At 50.6% G+C, this 19,986-nt stretch overlaps 2 protein-coding genes across 2 annotated transcripts in view; both read right to left on the bottom strand.

Annotated features, from left to right (window-relative positions):
- Gcn1 (GCN1 activator of EIF2AK4) overlaps positions 1-12,146 on the bottom strand; it is a 58,504-nt gene extending 46,358 nt beyond the window's left edge. Inside the window, exons 1-5 of the mRNA XM_021163616.2 lie at positions 12,103-12,146; positions 5,905-6,007; positions 2,414-2,477; positions 1,792-1,923; positions 894-1,002 (exon numbers count right to left, since the gene is read on the bottom strand). Coding sequence (XP_021019275.1) covers positions 894-1,002; positions 1,792-1,923; positions 2,414-2,477; positions 5,905-6,007; positions 12,103-12,120 — 426 coding nt within the window. The 5' untranslated portion in view covers positions 12,121-12,146. The remainder of the gene's footprint in view (positions 1-893; positions 1,003-1,791; positions 1,924-2,413; positions 2,478-5,904; positions 6,008-12,102) is intronic.
- Positions 12,147-13,825: 1,679 nt separating this feature from the next.
- Positions 13,826-17,857, bottom strand: Rplp0 (ribosomal protein lateral stalk subunit P0). The gene is made up of 7 exons (XM_021162425.2): positions 17,791-17,857; positions 17,442-17,543; positions 16,208-16,471; positions 15,967-16,113; positions 15,694-15,879; positions 14,653-14,793; positions 13,826-14,077 (listed from the first exon to the last, which is right to left on the bottom strand). Exons 2-7 carry the CDS (start codon positions 17,493-17,495, stop codon positions 13,916-13,918), a joined length of 954 nt encoding a protein of 317 aa, XP_021018084.2. The 5' UTR covers positions 17,496-17,543; positions 17,791-17,857; the 3' UTR covers positions 13,826-13,915.
- Positions 17,858-19,986: the final 2,129 nt, after the last annotated feature.

The raw sequence follows: 19,986 nt of genomic DNA, 5'->3' as shown, positions 1-19,986 counted from the left end.
ACTCACTCGGTCAGTGAGGTCCCACAGGTAACAGCTATAAGAACTCAGCAGAGATAAGCCAAGGACCTTGCGTATTACTAATCACCTTAGTAGAAAGCCACTCGCTGACAGTGAAAGCCACGCTCTGGAGGGCTGCAGAGTTAACCTCATGCCAACTGCTGCAGGGAGACGTCAGAGCTCTACATCACCACTGCCAACGGCCACTCCCCAACTGTCCCTCAGGTATCTAGGTAGGAGAGCAGACAGAAGGCCACCTGTCTGTCTACCGAGCTGGCTACTTTACCATGAGATGGCTTCAGGTATGCAATACCAATTGTCATTGACATGTAGGTGCCTATGGCCACTGTAAGGCTCCCTGTAACACCTCTCTGAGGTGCATAGCTAAGTGGCTCTGTCAAATCTCATGGCCAGATATGAGACCCATAACATCACCCCTAAGACTCCTTCCAGATCAACCACACCCCCTGGCCTATACCAAGCATACCTAGACATCAAGAGAAGGTCCCAGCCGGCCTGCCAGGTTAGCAGACAGGTGGAAAGGAGAAACAGAGAATGTGCAAGGTGTAGGCATAAAAAGAGAGATCAGATGACCAAGGCAGCAGCCAGAGTCTCCCTCTATCAGCCTGAAATCCAGACACAGGTGAGAGACTGCTTAGCCAGGTAACAGCATGATCTACATCACCATAGCCGCTGGCAGCCTGCCTTTTAGTTGTCTGCCCTAGTCTGGCCTCTCATGAAGGCAAGGCCCTACACCATGCCTGACACAGAGCCGCAGAACGTGATTCCTACTGCACTGAACTCACACCCACCACCAGACACCTGCCTCTGCAGAGCACTCGGATGCGAAGGACGCCTGAACACCCTGGGGAGAGCTGACCCGCCACGGGACCTACCAGCTTGTTCCAGATGTCTCCTTGCCGCTTGGCCTTCAGGGGAAAGACAATTCGCACTAGGAGGCAGGTCCAGGTCAGAGCCAGCAAGGCAGCTGAGCCGCTACTCTTGCTACAAAGGAGAAGCGGGAGAAGAGCTTAGTGCGGGATTCCAGCCTCCACGTGGGGACAATGTTCATCCTGAGGCGCAGCGTGGTGTGTGTGTGAACCCTCCCCCGACACCATCAGTGATAAACAGGACAAGCGTCCAGGCTTCACTGGCTAAATCCCATCCCTTGATGTTTGGGACAATAAAAACAAGATGAGGTCGGAGAGACGGCTTAGGGGTTAAAAAAACAGTCACAGCACCCACATGGCAGCTCCCACTGTCCCGGGGACCTGACCCCTCCCCTGGTATCCTCAGCTCCCACTGTCCCGGGGACCTGACCCCTCCCCTGGTATCCTCAGCTCCCACTGTCCCGGGGACCTGACCCCTCCCTTGGTATCCTCAGCTCCCACTGTCCCGGGGACCTGACCCCTCCCCTGGTACCCTCAGCTCCCACTGTCCCGGGGACCTGACCCCTCCCCTGGTACCCTTAGCTCCCACTGTCCCGGGGACCTGACCCCTCCCCTGGTATCCTCAGGTTGTAGGCATGCACGTAGTGTACAGACATGCGAGCAGTAAAACACTCATTCACATAACATTTATATGAACAAGTATATAAAGCTTCCCATCCAGTGCCTCGGGCCCACTGGCTCTCTTCTCTACTTACCTGGTTCCTCTCCCCACTCAGAGGCGCTCTCTAGTGCTATTCAGAGTGCAAAGGTAAGAGAGCCAGATGTGCTCCCACCAGTGGCTCTACACCAGCCTACCTGAGAAGACCACACCATCCCCCGGAGGCCCGCAGCCCCAGACCCGTACCTGGGAACACATGCTTTGGAGCCGACCCCTGAAGACTGGAGAGAGTGCAGGAGGTTCTTGGCGGTGGCCTCTGGCTGGGCCTCGGCCAGCTGCTGGATGGCTGCCTGCAGGGCTCTTCGAGAGGCTGCATCTCTAAAGAGGGAAGGAAGGGGGAGCAACATGTGACCTCAGCAGAGACAGGGCTGCTGAAGCACTGCTCTTCCCGGGGGACACTCATGGTCCTACATTTCAGGGGCCCCTAGGGGACGGAGATGAACCTGATAAACCCACCTCACCCCAGAAAGAGGTCTATGCTCATGGTGTATGCCCCACAACTCCAAAGCTTTATAAGTGCAGCTAATGACTGCATACATACGCTGAGATATCATAATAAGGCAGGCAGTGTCCCAGGCCTTCACACTAACAACTTCCCATGAGGTACAAAATGCTATCATCCCCATTTTGCAGATGAGGAAACTGAGGCATAGGGAGGCTAAGTAACTTGCCCAGGATCCAGTAGTTAAGAACATGAACCTAAGAGTCTGGCTCTAACAACTAGGGGCTCTCCCCACTGCCCCATGCTGTCTCCCTGACACAGTGTCGCTGTATGGCACGGTCTAAGCCCTGGTCTCTGGGGGCTCACCTGTATCGATGCAGTGTCAAGCAGAACAACTTGCAGAGCCCTTTCACGGCTCCCTCTGGCAGATCTGAAAGCAGAGTTCACAGAGCCTCAACAACAAGCACGCGGTGAGCGTCCGCTTACATCAGTCCTGTCAGCCGGGAGCCTGGCCCCAGATGCCTCAGTAAGCCCCGCACCTTTGTAAAATCTCAAGGAGAAAACAGGCACATTGTACAGAAACGCCCCGAGTGCAGGAGACACTTACTAAACCAATGATGGATAGAAGATGCTTAAGACCCCAGCATCTCCCTCTACCTACAGAGCAGGGCTCAGCAGGGCTACGACTGCCTGCTCTGCTCTACGGCCTGGGGGCTGGCTTTACACTGTGCTGTTTCCTTGGTGATGCTCGGCAGGTACTTGCTCACATACAGTCTAATAAGTGGTCTAAAATGTGGGGAGCGGGTGTGGCGGCAGTCCCAAGAAGGTGCCAGGGACTGCAGCTAAGTCTTATGACTTGCACCTGACTTCCTCATACATCTGAATATAAGCCACAAACATCGTGAGAGCTGCGCAGGTGTACCAGGATACTGGCGAATCCATTTGGTGGAGATATGCCCCTGCTGCCCTGATTGGCTGAAGCTGCGTACCTGGTGAGGTGACGTGGCCTGCTGTAAGTGGATGGGAACTGAGAGTATATAAGTGAGAGGCCCAGGGTTCAGGGGGAGATATAAACAAGAAGAAAGATAAAGACTGAATAAACTGCTGTTAGAAGGACTGGTGGTCGTGTCGTTCTTGCTGGTCAAGAGCGGACATGACACTAAAAGTCAGAAAGGTCACATGTAGTGAGGCACACCTTTAATCGCATCAGTGGCCGGCAGATCTATGTGAGTTAAAAGTCAGCGTCACCTACATAGTGAGTTCCAAGCCAGCCAGAGCTACACAGTGAAAACTGTCTCAAAAAATATAGACAGCCAGACAGCATAAACCAGATGGGATGGTACATGCCTACAGCCCCCCCACCCCACCCCCGCTACTCACTGAGGTACAAGGATCACTTGATCCCAGAAGTTTGAGGCCAGCCTGGGCAACACAGACACCCTGTTTCTAAACAGGTAAAGTGGGTAAAGTTCTTTAGTGGGTAAAGGTACACACATACTCTATAAGCCTGACTCTAATCTCACCCTGGGACCATGTAAAGGAGGAAGGAAAAAGCTGCCTCCAGAAGGTTCTCTGTCCTTCACGTATGCATCCTGACACTTGTACACATACCACAGACAAACAGGCATGCACACAAAATGACAATTAAAATTTTTTATAGTTCATAAGTCAGGTGTGGTGATGCATGCCTTTAATCCCAGCCCTCAGGGAGGCAGAGGCAGAGACAGGTAGATTTCTGTGAGTTCTAGGCCAGCCTGGACTACATAGTTGAGTTCAAGGAGAGCCTGAACTACAGAGACTGTCTCAAAAAAAAAAAAGAGGGGGGGGGGGGGAGAAAAGAAAAGCTTAAGAACCAGGACAGAGCCGGGCGGTGGTGGCGCACGCCTTTAATCCCAGCACTTGGGAGGCAGAGGCAGGCAGATTTCTGAGTTCGAGGCCAGCCTGGTCTACAAAGTGAGTTCCAGGACAGCCAGTGCTATACAGAGAAACCCTGTCTCGAAAAAACAAAAAAAAGAACCAGGACAGGACAGGCGTGCCTAGAACTAGACGGCCCTAAAAGCCCAAACCTACATTTGTCAACTGTGGGAAATGCAGAGAGGGCAGGAAGACAGGGAAGAAGAAGGCTCCGCGGAGATCACTCAGGCTGCTCTACCAAGGCACTGCCCCACCCGGTGGGCTCTGCTGTAAACCCACCTCCCAAGGAAGAAATAACAGGAAGCCAGGCGAAACAAGAATGCCCTGGTGTGCTGGTGAGTCAGCTGGGACAAGCAGGACCCAGCAGACCAGAGCAAGCAGTCAGCAGAGAGAAGCTGGTCTGGGGAAACTCAGCCCCTGTATGAGGCGGATGAAGCCCGGGAGGAGCTTTCTCAGCGCGTCCCATTTCAGGAGCCCAAACGATGGAGAGGAAACAAGCAGAGCTCCGAGCCTGTGGGGCTCTCAGCACTAAGGAAACAGCAGGCAAGCTGACAGATCAGGAACAATGACAGGAAACACCCAGCGCTCGTGTGCCTCTGCCCCGAGCTGCTCTCACTCCCCGCCTCACCAGCCCTTGAGGGCTTCACACGAGCTCAAGTTCAACCTGGGCCCACAGTGTTAGAGGACCGAAAGCTACAGATTCCAGGAAGGAGGCTGGGTGTTCACACCACAGCACCTCACAAGTACAACTTACTTGGAACTGTACATTCAGGGTGCCAGAAAAGCAAAACCACCCTCAAAGACTCAGAGTAGTTCATAAACTGAGACGCAGAAGTCAAACTTACTCCATAAACGGGGGATTGAGGGATGCAGTACTTGGCAGTTAGTTAGCCTGCAGGGAAAGCTAACCAGCACGGCTCAGTACATGCATACACTTGGCATCTCTGCACAGCAGCTTTAACAGACCGGGGCCTCGGGAGAGTGGCCTCCAAGTAGGCATAAAATTATACACCACAGCACTCACACACAGGACAGCTGAGAAACTCACGCAGCAACTGACACCACTTACAGCTTTAACAAAGTTGGCTGTCACCCAGGCAACAACAGGTTTGAAGCAGCAGGTGGGAACGTGAAAGAAGATTGGGAGGAAAAGCCAGATGTGGTGGTTTACATCTGTAAGCTCAGCCCTGGGGAGGCTGAGGACAGAAGACAGACAAGCACTACAAGGCAGCTGGGTCCATCCAGGGAGACCCTGTCTTGGGAGGGAGGGAGGGAGGGACGGAAGGTAGGCCGCCGGCTGGTTTGTTTGAGTTTGGTGCAGTCGTGCACACCTATAATTCCAGGACTAAGTGCTAAATAAGGAGAGTGGGATTCAAGGCCATTCTAAGGAGTCCTTTTCTCAAACAGCCACCACTACTCCCCCCAAAAAAGAAAAGTTAGTAAAATGCAAACGCCTGTAGGGAATGTTCTCAGGGCGCATTAGAAAACATGGATCTCTCAACCTCAGCAAGACTTAGGGTACTTAGCTGGATGCCACCTGCTACTACCTTCTCATGTCTGTGGACATACAAAGAAAATATCTGTGTGCCCAGTATACCGCTCAAGAATCAACAGAATTAAAACTACAAATAATGGCCGGGCGGTGGGGGGGCTCACCTTTGATCCCAGAGCTCTTGAGGCAGAGGCAGGCGGATCTCTGAGTTCAAGGCCAGCCCGGAGTACAGAGCAAGTTCCAGGACAGCCAGGGCTAACTGGAGAAATCCTGTCTTGAAACAGAACCAAACAAACCTACCTGCACTGACCCAAATGTTTCAACTGTTTTGAAGAACATTAAAAAAAAAGGTGTAGTCAGAAGCAGACTGAGCAGGGGCAGTCTCAGTCAGCTCAGGGAGAAAGAGAGAGCGCACACAGACACAGCAGCGCAGGAACAGGCAAATACACACCTTTGCCGGCGATGCATCGCCCCAGTTCACTGAGAATCTCTCTCCGCTCCTTCACACTGGCTGTTGTCACCTTCACAGCGAAGCGCTTCAGTGTCTCAGAAACCTGCGAAGACCAAACCCACACAGTTTCAACAGACATGACAAGCGCTGAGGGTATGTGTGTGTGTGTGTGTGCATGCACACAGAATGTGCACAGGCAGGGCTGCGTTCTGACAGCTGGGGCTGGATAACATCTTGTCATGGGAAGCTGCCTCTGTGCATTATGGGGTTTTAAAAGCATTTCTCAGCTCCACCCACTAGTCACAGCCAGTTTCAGCCCACTCTCCTCCTGCCCTAGTTGTGACAATCAAGTCCCTAGACAGTGTAGAATCTCCAGGCACAGGGAACAAACACCACCCTTAGTGTAGATACACTGTCTTAATCCAGTCAACATACTTTTCTTGAACTCGGGCAAGGCAAGGCAAAGTTCAGAAACCTCTAGACAGAAAGCATCCTTTCATAAACACCCCAAAAGTTCACCCCTGGTTGGTGACTATGGGTGAGGGAGAGCCACTTTCCTAAGAGGTGAGCACTGGAAGGCTGACCACCACCACCACCACCCCCGTCCCCCCCAGCAGGCGGCCCCACCCCCCACACTCATGTTGGCAGCACTAACCACACCAAATACCAAACCAGAGGACCCAAACACCAAAGGAGACGACAGACCCACAGTCAATCCTCTGACTTCCACACACAGTGTGGCACAGACACACAAGAGCACATTCATGCACACATACATACCCAAACTAAGTAAATACACCTATTTTTAAAGATGGCTTAGGAGTTAAGAGCACTTGCTGATCTGGCAGAAGACTGAGGCTCAGTTCTCAGCACCCACACAGCAGCTCAGAACCATCTGGAACTCCAGTTCCAGGGGACCTGATGCCCTCTTCTGGCATCTACAGACACACAGTGCACTGACAAACAGACAGGCACTCACACATACACATGAAATAAGATTTCCGTTAACTAGCCAGGCGTGGTGGCGCACGCCTTTAATCCCAGCACTCGGGAGGCAGAGGCAGGTGGATAGTTTGAGGCCAGCGTGGTCTAAAAACTGAGTTCCAGGACAGCCAGGCCTATACAGAGAAACCCTGTCTTGAAACACCCCCCTCCCAAAAAAAGATTTCTGTTAAGTGATCATGAATGTGGAAAGGGTCTGTCCTGGGGCACTGGGTAGTGAGGGGGGAGGGGTATGGATATGATCAAGATACACAACCTACAACAGTCCCAACACAACAAATACATTTAAAAAGGCAGTACAAGCCAGGCAAGGTAACATACACCTTTAATCCCAGAAGGGGGCAGAAGAATTTCAGGCCTGCCTGGTCTACATAAAGAGACCCTGTCTCAAATAAATAAATGCATGAATAAATAAATAAATGGCAGTACTTTTTTTTTACATGTAAACTATACCTCAAAAATCCAAGTTTGTGAAGTCTAGGGAAGGCCCACAGTATACCCAGCAGGCTCTCCCTTACCAGGGCCACACTCTGATCTCCCAGGAAGAACGCCAGGACCTTGTCACTCTGGCAGAAGAGAAGCACACAGCGCTCTAATGGGGAAAGACCAAGAGGCTGGACCCCGGCTCAGTCTCACTGGCTGTGGACGCCAAGTGAGACGACGGCCGCTCGCAGGCTCAGATTCTCGAACGAAGGCAATTAATTAACAGCTCTTAACTCTTGGGACTAGTATGGCAACTAGTTCTAAGTCACTCAAAAAGCCTACTACCATTAATAGGCCTGTGGGGGCAGCACCAACAGGCCCATCTCCCACTTCCACAATAAAAGCCTCTGCCTCAAAGTGGACCAGTGCCACAGCACCTGTGTTCTCAGAACTAACCCTGAACCCAAGCACCCAAGTCTATAAAAGGGCGCCAAGGCGTCCACAGCCTCCTTAACTGAGTTAGCACAGACGCAGTATGTGAATACTCTGAGACCCGGGGAAACCTGCTCCTGAGCGGTAGTCTGCAAACTTCCTGTGGCAGGCTGCGGGTCCACAGGGCAAAGGACGGCTCCGAGCGGGGAAGAGGACACTGGTTTTGAGGGCAGTTCATCCGCAGGAAGTTTAAATCAGTAACTTGAGTCAAGGGCGCAGACAAAGAACAATGCCTTCTTTTTCCGTGTACTTGGGAGAAGGGCGAACGTTGAGCGTGGAGATTAGGGAACAGCTTGTGGGAGTTCCACAGTGGCCCCCGGATCGGGCTCACTGGCTCCTGCTTTTTCTTTTATGTTTAAATTCCTAGTCTAATTCTCTAGGGAATGGACACAGTGGTGTCCAAACTTATAAACTATTTCTTGCTTTGATTGATTGTTTTTGGTTTGGTTTGGTTTGGTTTTCTTATGGCCCTGGCTGTCCTGGAACTCACTATACAGATCAAGCTGGCCTTGAACTTGCCTGCATCCCCAGTGCTCAGAGAAAGGTGGTAATTTAAGTGTCCTTTGTTCTCATTTCCATACCAGCAAAGAGCCCAGGAGCTCCAGATCTGTCCCCTAAGCCTGAGCCTGGCCAGCACTTGAGTGTCACCTCCACTGTTCCCAAACCTGGTGGTGCTTGCAGTGGGACTTTTGTTTTCCCGCCAGTGGCCTTCGGACTCTGACCCCACCACTCTCTCCATCCCATCAATAGCAGTCCTCAGGGTTACAATGAGCCAGCTGCGGTGGTTGGTGCTGGAACTGTCCGGAAACAGTACCGACCTCCATTTAATGACCGGGTTCCTCATTCCGCCTAGAATGTCTTTCCCTGGAGTTAATAATTGCCCTTCCCACGATCCTGTTTGCTGTGTTCTTCCTAATCTTATTAATTATTCAACTCAAATTCTTGGTTCTGTGTCTTTATTCTGGAAGATTCTGCCCTTCGTCCAGGAGTCTGTCTCCCTGAGTTCTCTGTTCTTCCCCATGTGTAAGGTAACCACCACAAGTGCCCCCAGGGTCCGTGTAAAGGCTTGAGCCTCCATAGTCAAGTCTGCCATGACACAGAACTCCATGCTGAAATCACTGTCCTTCAGAACACTGAGGCTACTGTACTTCTCCACTGAATGCTAACCTTTAGCTAGGATTGGGAAGACCAAAGCTGTTGTAATATTTTTTGTTCAGACATGGTTGCTCACACTATGTACAAGCAGGCCTCCAACTCTAACCTACTGTGTTTGGGTTCTAGGAATGCCTGGTTCTGTTTTGATCTTTTAAAAGGGATCAGGTTTTCTTTCTAGAAACCTCTAGACCTTTTTTTTTTTTTAAGATTCTGAAATTTCATGGTCATATATGCTTTGCTGTAAGACTATTTTATCCACAGTGCTGAGAACTCTGGTCTGGAAACATCTCCATCAGTGAAGGAAACCTGATCCCATGAGCTCTGCCTTTCAGAGATTCTGCAAGGTCTTCCGGGTTGGTTCCTGAGTTTCCTAGCTCATGGATCAGGAGTCATTTCCTTCAGTGTTCTGAAATCTGTAGCTCACGGGGGACAGGGTGTGTGTGTGCATACCCTTGATAACAGGGTTGGGAGGCAGAATTAGAGCTGAGTTTGAGGCCAGCCTGGTCTACAGAGTTCCAGTAAAGCCAGGGTTACATGGAGAAACCCTGACTCAAAAACCAACCAACCAAACTCTACCTCCTCTCACGTTCTAGCCTCCAGACTTGGCCACTGTTGCCTGTGCGCTGCTGCTCCCACATCCATTTGCTGGGTCTGCTTTGCTGTGCTGGGGACCAGACACAAGGCTTGAAACGTATATGCCAGACATAAGGTCCATCACCGAGCCTGCCTTCCACCCTAAAATATCTTGGAGGAGGGATGCTAGGGATGGAACCTAGGATCTAGTGGATGCCGGACTCCACCACTATGTCCCCCACAGCCTAGAGAGCATTCGCATGTGTATGTGTACCATGCATGTGTTCAGATGTTCACATGCCATGGTGTGTGTGTGTGTGTGTGCGCATGCGTGCACAGGTCAGAGGACAACTTTCAGGAATCAGTTCTCTCCTTCCACCAAGGGATACAGGGGTCAAAACTCAGGCCATTTTGCTGACACATCAACAAGCACTTTTACCCAATAAACTATCTTGCTGGCCCCGTATTACAATTTTTTAAATCCTTTACCAACCTTACTGAGGTTTGAGAAAATACTGCATATGTACTACCCTCTGCCTTCCAATATGGCAACATTAAACTTCCTTTTATTTTCTTTAATTTAATTTAATTTTTTTTTTTTTAGAGACAAGGTCTTCTTATCACAGTGCAGCCTTGGATGGCCTGGAACTTTGAGAGATCCTGCTGTCTCTGATTCCCAAGTACTGGGACAAAAAACCAAAACAAAAAAACCCCTGTGCCACCATGCTGGGCAATAACATGGCATTAAACTCATAGCGATAGTTCTCTCACAAATATGCAGGAACTTTTCATATTTGACAAGGAAGTCGAGGCTCCTCTTTTCCTTAATCAGAAGTGGCCGGGTTAGGAGTAGCTCGTCGTTCAGCCCTTGCCCAGCAAGCACGAGGGCCCTGGGCTGGGTCCCCAACGCTACAAAGGAAGATAGGAAAAGTTTCCCACTGGAAACCTTATATGCTAAGAGCCTCTAGGAGTCAGTCACACTGGACATTGGAAAGATCAGCTCTCATGCCTCCCAAGTCCACGGGTGTCTCTGCAGACATCACTGCCCAAGAGAGGATTTTCTGAAATGACAGACCTGATGTGGCTGCTCTGAAGACGTGAAGGGCAAATCACTTGAAGCACAGGTGGAGAACCGAATTTTTAAATTTCATTTAATTCTGACCAACTTAAGTAAGCCTTACGGCTCTTTTGATAGCACAGTTAATGGTAACCTACTACTAAATAACACAACTCTAGCGAGAAGATTCTTAAACGTTCAGAAACACTAACTTCCCTTCTTAGGATTCACTAAGAGGCAGCTCTGTCTAAACAAATTACCAAACCCTTGTACTGAAGACCCTTGCAAAGCATCTTTTTAATGATCAGGTTAAATGGCCCCTCTTTGGTGGGCCTTGAGGACTCAAACATAAAAATCAATTAATCTCACCCCAGAGACTCAAACTGTTTTTTAAATATGTTCCTGCCAGGCAGGGTAACCCCCCCCACCCCCCATCCCCCACCCCACCCACACACACACATTAGGAAGGCACAGGCAAGATGGCTACAAGTTCAAAGCCAACTCACTATACATTTTTTTTTTAATTTGTTTGTTTCTCAAGACAGGGTTTTGTGTGTGTGTGTGTGTGTAGCCATGTCTGCCAGGAACTCGCTCTGTAGACCAGGCTGGACTGGAACTCAGAGATCCACCTGCCTCTGCCAAGTGCTGGGATTAGAGACGTGTGCCACCACCGCACCACCACTACCTGGCCTTGATCTACATTTTTGAAAAGGGAGGGTGGGATGGGGACATGGAGAGGAAAAGAAATTATGTTTCTTATTTATTTCTTATTTCACCCTTCCACAAGGCTACAAATGAGGCTAAGATGGAGAAGGGGGTAGCCTCAACGCCTCCCTGAACTGCAATGTACCCACAGGTGTGAACGCACAAAGGTGTCACGACTCTTCGCAGGTGACATTTTGGGATCTCACCCAGGACCCAGTTAACACCCAGCAAACCCACATGGGCCCCTACTACTTTGTCTCAAGACATCTTCCCGTAACATAACATAGGAGATCGGTATTATCACCACCACCCTATGTTAAAAGGACCGAGACCCGGAGGGGTGATGTCATTGATCCAACGCCTTGACGAAACCAACGAGCAGAGGCTCAACTCCGAACCCGTATGGACATAAAAAGGCTACGCTCCGAGCGTGGGCACAGAGTCGGGGGGCCTCTGCATCGCCCCGCGGGCTCCGGAGAACCGTAGCCAACGCCGAGTGGAAGCTCTGCCACCACCGGGACCCGCACAGGCCCAGCACGGCGCCCGCTACCCCAAAGCCAAGCGGATGGCAAGATGCTCGAGTCCAGGGTCGCTCTGCTCGCCCAGGCCGGCCGGAGCCTCGAGCCGCCAGCAGCCGCCGCCCCCCTCCCCCGCGCCACCGCTTCCGTCTGCGCCCTCCGCGGCTGTGGGCGCCGCAGCCTCCGCCCGGGCAATCCCGCCACCCCACTGCCCGCGCTCCGGGTCCGGCCCCCGCCGCCCGCCGCGTTGGCCGCCGCAGCTGCCCGCCTCACCTGCGTGTCCGCCGCCATCCTGCCGGCGCCCAGTCCGGAACCGCTTCCGGAGCGCTTCCGGGTCACAGCAGGGCCCACGCGGCAAGGCGAGGCCTGGCGCCCCCGGGCGGGAGGGCGGCCGCAGGTCGCGCTCTGCAGCCCCTGGGCGCGGGATCTCCTAGACCCCGGATAGCGCCCTGCAGCTCTGGCATCCTTGGGGGGGATCCCGGGTCCAGCACCGACACCCCGCATCGTGCTGTTTCCTAGGCCCCAGGAAACCCAAAGACTAGTCTCAGGCCCAAGCGGCTTGGAGGTTAGAACAGGTGATGGCGAGGTACGCGGGAGGGTTGCAGGGATGACCCGGGAATTGCGTGACCTGCTGGGAGCCTCAACTGCAGACACCTGGGGACAGGGTTGAGGAAGAGCTCGATGTCTTAGAATTAGTGAATTTTTACTACAACTCAAGAGTGTACTTGGAGAATGCGATCTCCATGCTTCTTGGCCTTCAGCAGTGGCAACTATACAGATGGGGCCGGGCGTGGTGTCGCACGCCTTTAATCCCAGCACTCGGGAGGCAGAGGCAGGCGAATTTGAGGCCAGCCTGGTCTAGAGTTCCAGGAAAGCCAGGGCTACAGAGAAACCCTGGTGGTGGTGGTGGGGGGAACTATACACAGATGTGTAGTGATGTCACAAGGTTCATGATCGCAATAGGGCATTGCATTTGATACAGTATTCACCTACTTGTTAGAGCCCCAGGTTTTTAAAATCCTCAGCTTTTCAGACTTAACACTTACTGAATGCCTATATGAACCAACATCAAACTACTGTCGTTAGAGGTTGCAATTCTAGGTAACTTTTTGTCTAGTTACCGGTGATGCACATGGACAGGCAGTATTTTAGGAGCTCTTGGAGCGGCTTTTTACATAGCAAGTTATTCTAGTTTGCACCCTCCAGTCTAGAACATGAAAGCAACCCTACATGCACACCTTAGTGGCTAGTTATTAACTGCCCCTGTATTCAAGCCTTGATCTACCAAGAAAAAAATGTAGCCACCACGACTTAGAAACTCAACTGCACATCTAAACTACACAAACACAAGTATTATAACTTCATCATTACTAACCACACAGCAGTGACTCAATTTCTGCAGGCAGAAGGCTCAGGCAGATCAACTTCTACACCAATCCTCATCTCAAAAGGCACAATCAGGCACCTGAGTTCAATCTCGACTCACCTGGATACTGCTGTGCCTCAGCTCAGTATCACTGTCTCAGGCCCTCAGACTTTTAGTCCTTAAACCATGCCTAGCTCAAACCCAGCCTCAAGCAACAGGGCTCTGGTCCTGCATCACCCTGCCTTGGAGCAGTAAGGCTACCTATTAACAATGGCTTGGACATCCAGTGATATACAGAAAACAGACCTAGATACCAAACCATACAGATTTGGTGTGACTCATAGGTCTCTTAACCGTTGAGTTTAGTATACATATATGATATGTATACATGATATATATCCAACATGGTCTACCATAAGAAAGGCCAGGCTTGGTGACATACACCTTTAATTCACACCTGGAAAATCTTTGTCCCAGGCTAGCTATGGCACCAAGTCAAGAAACTGTCTCAAAAAACAAAAAAAGCCCACAAAACCACTAGGAGCTTTACTTTTAGAAACAAGATGTCAACACAAAGTATCACCCTAAACAGTAGCGGTTTTGCTTTTTCATCCTGCTTAAGTGAACAAACTAAATAAATCCAGACCAGTTTTAAGAGAAGTAAGCCTTTATTTCCATCTTTCTCAAATTAAGCAGGCTGACTTGGTTGCTTTGAGGGAATTAGTCGAAGAGACCGAATCCCATATCCTCATCTGATTCCTCCGACTCTTCCTTTGCTTCAGCTTTGGCAGGGGCTGCAGCAGCCGCAGGGGCAGCAGTGGTGGCAGCAGCTGCAGGGGCAGCAGCCGCAAATGCAGATGGATCAGCCAGGAAGGCCTTGACCTTGAGGGAGAAAAGGCAGTCAGCATGAGCATAGTTCTACCACCTACACCTTCCTGCTAAGAACTGACTGTCCTGTGGCAGCTTCCCAGTATGAGATCACCCACCAGGAGGTCTGAGCATAGCCTGCTGGCTGGGACACTTGGGCCCAGCTCTAGGGGTCTGTAGTCTTTTAAAATGAGAGCATGCATGCCTCCACTAAAATATGTGTTTTCCCCCACTTTTATTAACAAAGGATCTGTCTAGCTCAGGGCAGACTCAGGCCAGAATGAACTTCTAGCTCCTCAGGCCACCCAGTCCTCACCCAGTACCAAACAGGGCACGGAGCATGGATTACCAGCTTAGTTGGTAAGGTGCTGGCTTAGTGGGGAAGCACTGGTAACAAGCCCCAACCTGGTGGTGCTTATCAAACACCTGGATTCAAGGTCACCCAACTACAGCTTAGACCAGCTTTGGCTACATGAAACCCTGTCTTCTCACAAGGTACCTACTGTGTGACACAGCATGAATACACTAACTCAGCAGACTGCCACTTGCCAACCCATCAGGCCTCTGTGGTCCTGAAAGGACAGCCTTACCTTTTCAGCAAGTGGGAAGGTGTACTCAGTTTCCACAGACAATGCCAGGACACGCTTGTACCCATTGATGATGGAGTGTGGCACCGAGGCAACAGTCGGGTACCCAATCTGCAGACACACACTGGCCACGTTGCGGACACCCTGTGTGCAGACAAGAATGACATTTTAGCTTGCCTCAGTTCAATCTCAAGCCCAGGCAGAGCCAAAGAGCCATCAGTTTGTGTTCACCCTTCCTCCAGACCTGGGTGTTCAATATTCCTTACAGTGACTTCTGAAAATCTAAGCTGTTAACCTAGTTACTGAGCACTATCAGAATATTAATCTATTACCAGTAATGAAACCTTTTTCCAATCTTGAATTATGTTTGGGGGTGGGCATGGTTGGAGTTATAAACTATATAAACTCAAAAAATGTTAATATAGATTAAAATGCTAAATCTATAGATGCATGTCTAATTTCAGTAAGTTATTCACTCGAGGAAACAATTTTCCTTAAAAGTCAATTTAAGCCGGGCGGTGGTGGCGCACACCTTTAAACCAAGCACTTGGGAGGCAAAAGCAGGATTTCTGAGTTCAAGGCCAGCATAGTCTACAAAGCCCAGGACAGCCAGGGCTATACAAAGAAACCCTGCCTCAAAAAAACAAAAAAACAAAAAACAAAAAAGGTCAATTTAATGGCAAGAGCCTGGTGTGGGACAGTCCTTAAAAAGAGCAATAATTTAAATTGTTAGCATTAAATTGTATTCATCTCTCCTTGACTCAATACTCAAAATCTCACCCACCAGCAATGTTCTATTTTGTTTGAAATCTAGCTGTCCTCAAACTCACAAGAGGGTGCCTGCCTCTGCTGGGATTAGACACAGCCCCCACAGCCAGTGTTTTGCTATCACAGGCTAACAACCTTTAGAGTCCCAGCACACGACCTCCCACCCAACTTTAGAGTCAATTCTGTTTTCTGCAGATGAGAAGATGGACCAGCTGAAGATGCCAGCAGGATCTGTTGTCACACTCAGCACGGGAGGAAGGAGCTGGGCAGACATACCTCCAGGAAGCGAGAGTGCAGGGCCTGCTCTGTGATGTCGAGCACTTCTGGGTTATAAATGCTGCCGTTGTCAAACACCTGCTGGATGATCAGCCCGAAGGAGAAAGGGGAGATGTTCAGCATGTTCAGCAGTGTGGCCTCGCTGGCTCCCACCTTGTCTCCAGTCTTTATCAGCTGCACGTCACTCTGAGGAAGAGAACAGCTGGACAGTTACCATCTGGACACACAGGAGGCCCAGTCTGAAGGACCGACCACTGCAGGCCGTCTACTCACCAGAATTTCAATGGTACCTCTGGAGATTTTCGTGGTGATGCCCAAAGCCTGGAAGAAGGAGGTCTTCTCGGGCCCCAGACCAGTGTTCTGAGCTGGCACAGTGACCTCACACGGGGCGATGGCACCAGCACGAGCAGCAGCTGGCACCTAAACACAACAGAGGTAGTCGACGGTGAAATGCCTCTCCACTGGTAAGCCCAGAAATGGCCAAATCCTCTCATTCATTGTCCTGGCCCCTTACCTTATTGGCCAACAGCATATCCCGAATCTCAGTGAGGTCCTCCTTGGTGAACACGAAGCCCACGTTCCCCCGGATGTGAGGCAGCAGTTTCTCCAGAGCTGGGTTGTTCTCCAGGTGGCCCCTGATGGCCTTGCGCATCATGGTGTTCTTGCCCATCAGCACCACTGCCTTCCCTCGGAGGGACATGCGGATCTGCTGCATCTGCTTGGAGCCCACGTTGTCTGCTCCCACAATGAAGCATTTTGGGTAATCATCCAAAAGTTGCTATGAAGGAAGCCAGGAAGAAACCACATTGAGAGGGAAACAAACAAACAAAAATACCCAGCAAAACCCGAAACCCTGCAACCACTACCTCCCCATTGCTTCACCTTTATGCTTCCAACCCTAGGCTGTGACACTTCTCCATAGGAGCCAGCCACCTGAGCCCAACGTCTGTCTTTATCTGATCCAGCTCACTTGCTGGTTAGGAGTAGCACAAAATTACTGTCACAGCCAAAAATTAACTTTTAGCTGGGTGTGGTGCCACACCTGTAATGACAGGTAAGGCTTAATTGCTAATCCAAGGCAAGCCAGAGCTATAGGGGGAAGACTTGCCTCAACTAAATCTTAGTTTTACTTTTTAAATAAGGCATACCTGGGTGACCAAGATGACTCTAATCAGGGAAGAGAGACAGACTTAAAAGCACAGAAAACAAATTATAGAGAGGACGGGGATCTTAGGTTGTGAACTATAAAAGGCACTACCAGACCCAAAAATCTGTCTCTGAAACATATTAAGGTAAAAGTTAACTAAAGCCAGGCAATGGTGACACACGCCTTTAATCCCAGCACTTGGGAGGCAGAGGCAGGTGGATTTCTGAGTTCTAGGCCAGCCTGGTCTACAGAGTGAGTTCCAGGACAGCCAGGGCTACACAGAGAAGCCCTGTCTCCGAAAAAAAAGTTTTAACTAAACAGACTCGTGCCTACAAAGTCTGGTAGTTGTGGTTCAAAGCCGCCTCAAAGGTCTTTTGTAATTAAGTCACTGAACAGCAGCCTGACTGGCAGGTGCAACAAGATGAATCACTCCCGTCTCAGCCCTTTTGCACAAACGCGAAGGGCTCGACGAGATGAGAAACTGGGTGAGCTAGTTCTGGAACGAAGGGGATCCCAAACTCTCTTAAAGCGCGTGGCCAATGACCGCCCCGGGAAGCCCCGGGGGCGGAAGCCGCGCGGCACCGGCCCGCTCCATACTTACGATGATCTTGAGGAAGTAGTTGGACTTCCAGGTCGCCCTGTCTTCCCTGGGCATCACGGCGGTGCGTCAGGGATTGCCACGCGGGGTTTAAAGACGATGTCACTGGGGAAGAGAGAGGGGGCAGCGTGAGCCCGGTAACCCCAACACCGGCCCCGATCCCAGGCCTAGGCCAAGCCGGCCACGCGGGAGCTGGGCCCGGGGCTGCCGCCGCCAGCAGCACGGGCGATCCGGCAAGCCAGGCCGTAGACAGGACGGGCAGAGCCCGGCCCCGACCCTTCCGGAGCCCATCGATCCCACCCGCAACGTCCCCGCGCTCTTGCCGCCCTCCCACAAAAAAACAAGCCCCAACCTCCAACGAGGACGCCTGGCGAGAGACGGGCCGCACGCCCGCGCGTCCCTTTTATAGGAGAACCAGGCGGGCCTCGGAACCGAAGACTACGTCGTCCATGCCTATTGGCTGGTTCCATGCCTCACTCAGTTAACATGCGCGTCTATTGGCTGAGACCGCTGCCACTCCAGCAAGTCGGGAAAGTAAAGACAGTACCCGGCCGCAGGAGCCGGGCTCTCAGAGCTGCTGCCCTCTGCTGGGTCGGAGCCGCCCTGCAGCGTCACCGAGTCAGTACAGCAAAACAACTTCTTTCTGTGAAACCCGAGCTGATGCTCTAGTCTCCTCAAGTTCTTCCATTCTTTTTTTCTTTCTTTTAATTTTTTTTAAATTTATTTAGTTGGTTTTTCTGTATACCCTGGCTGTCCTGGAACTCACTTTGTAGACCAGGCGGGCCTCAAACTCAGAAATCTGCCTTTCTCTGCCTCCCAAGTGCTGGGATTAAAGGCGTGGGCCATCACTGCCCGTTTTGTTCTTCCTTTCAAAACCTACATCCTCACCCGCACAAAGTTAATCAAAGACTGCCGTTTTCTCTGAGTAAAAGCCTAAAACGTAGACTATTCTCAAGGTCCCACACGACCGTTTCCACTGTCGCAATCTGTTTTCTTGCGTTCCTACTGATGTGTCTGCCTCTCGCCTGATCCCTTTGCCCTTTTATCCCCTTCAAGGGTACGCCCTTTTTTTTTGTTTTGTTTTTGTTTTGTTTTGTTTTTCGAGACAGGGTTTCTCTATATAGTCCTGGCTGTCCTGGAACTCACTTTGTAGACCAGGCTGGCCTTGAACTCAGAAATCCACCTGCCTCTGCCTCCCAAGTGCTGGGATTAAAGGCGTGCACCACCACCACCACGGGCTTCACAGCTTTTTGAATGGTGCTGGCCAGCATCCGTCAGAGAAACTCACCTCCCCCATGTCTTGCTGCAAATGCTATCTACTCAAGGAGACCTGCCCTGATTCTTGATTTTAAATTTTAAGGGCGGGGGCAAAACCAAACCCACCCTCCCTTACTCTCCCGCCTTCTCCTGCAGCACTTGCACCATCTAACTCGCTGTATAATTCACCACATTCTGGTTTGTCAGCCTCTCCCTGCAGGAAGGTAAGCTCCACAGGGCAGAGATTTTATTCTGTGCCTGCCAGACAGTGGGCAGATAAGTATTTGTTGAGCAGGCAAAACGCAGGGTATGCGGCCAGATGAGACCCAGATCCATAACTTTGTTCTGCCGCTTGCTGTGTTGTCTTAAAAAGCACTTCCACTTTATTGACCATTTGCTTTCCCTTCCAGGGATACGGGAGAAAATCGATACATAAAACTAGCTTCTCAAAATAAATAAATAAATAAATAAATAAATAAATAAATAAAAAGCCAGGCGTGGTGGCACACGCCTTTAATCCCAGCACTTGGGAGTCAGAGGCAGGTGAATTTCTGAGTTCGAGGCCAGCCTGGTCTACAGAGTGAGTTCCAGGAAAGCCAGGGCTACACAGAGAAACCCTGTCTTGAAAAACAAAACTAGCTTCTTCATATATATATATATACACACACATACACACATTATATATACACACACAGTCATTCAACATTATTTGGATAATTGTTTTACTGAGAAAGTCTCACTCCTGCCTTGTTTTTAATTGCTGAGCCATCTTCCCAGACCCATGAATAAATAAATATCCATATATAAATAAATGTGTATATATGGGGGAAGATATTGAACCTAGGGCCTTGTTCATGCTAAACAAGCAGTCTGTTGTTTTAAAGCTTCCTGGTGCCTTTGAAGATCGGCCCAGTTTGAGAACTGCAGGCATCAGTGGCTGCTGAGGTCGCTCTTTAGATTCCACACGCTCAGCACTGTGCTAAGTGCTGGTGCATGTTCCTGAAGCCACCACCACCACCCCATCCCCACTCCCCAAGTCATGAGGTGCAATACTTTGTCCACAAGAAAGCTCCCAGAGTGGTTAAAATCATCTGATGATTTCAGAAGGCTGTAGAAACAGGTCCAAAGGCCACTGTGTGGGCCCCACTGTGCTCCACAGTCAAATCCAAACCCCATGTCTCTCTTTCTCTAAATGCGCTTTTCCAAGTGCATACATAATGGCTATGTTACATTTCCAAAGACATCCCGACTCTGACACTATAAATACTCTAACTGTCGTATGCCAATATAT

The sequence above is a fragment of the Mus caroli genome, unplaced genomic scaffold (genome assembly GCF_978045245.1).
Source record: "Mus caroli unplaced genomic scaffold, Mus_caroli_1 scaffold_4, whole genome shotgun sequence".
NCBI lineage: Eukaryota > Metazoa > Chordata > Mammalia > Rodentia > Muridae > Mus > Mus caroli.
The sequence above is the reverse complement of the archived record's forward strand: the minus strand, read 5'-3'. Positions and strand labels throughout refer to the sequence as shown.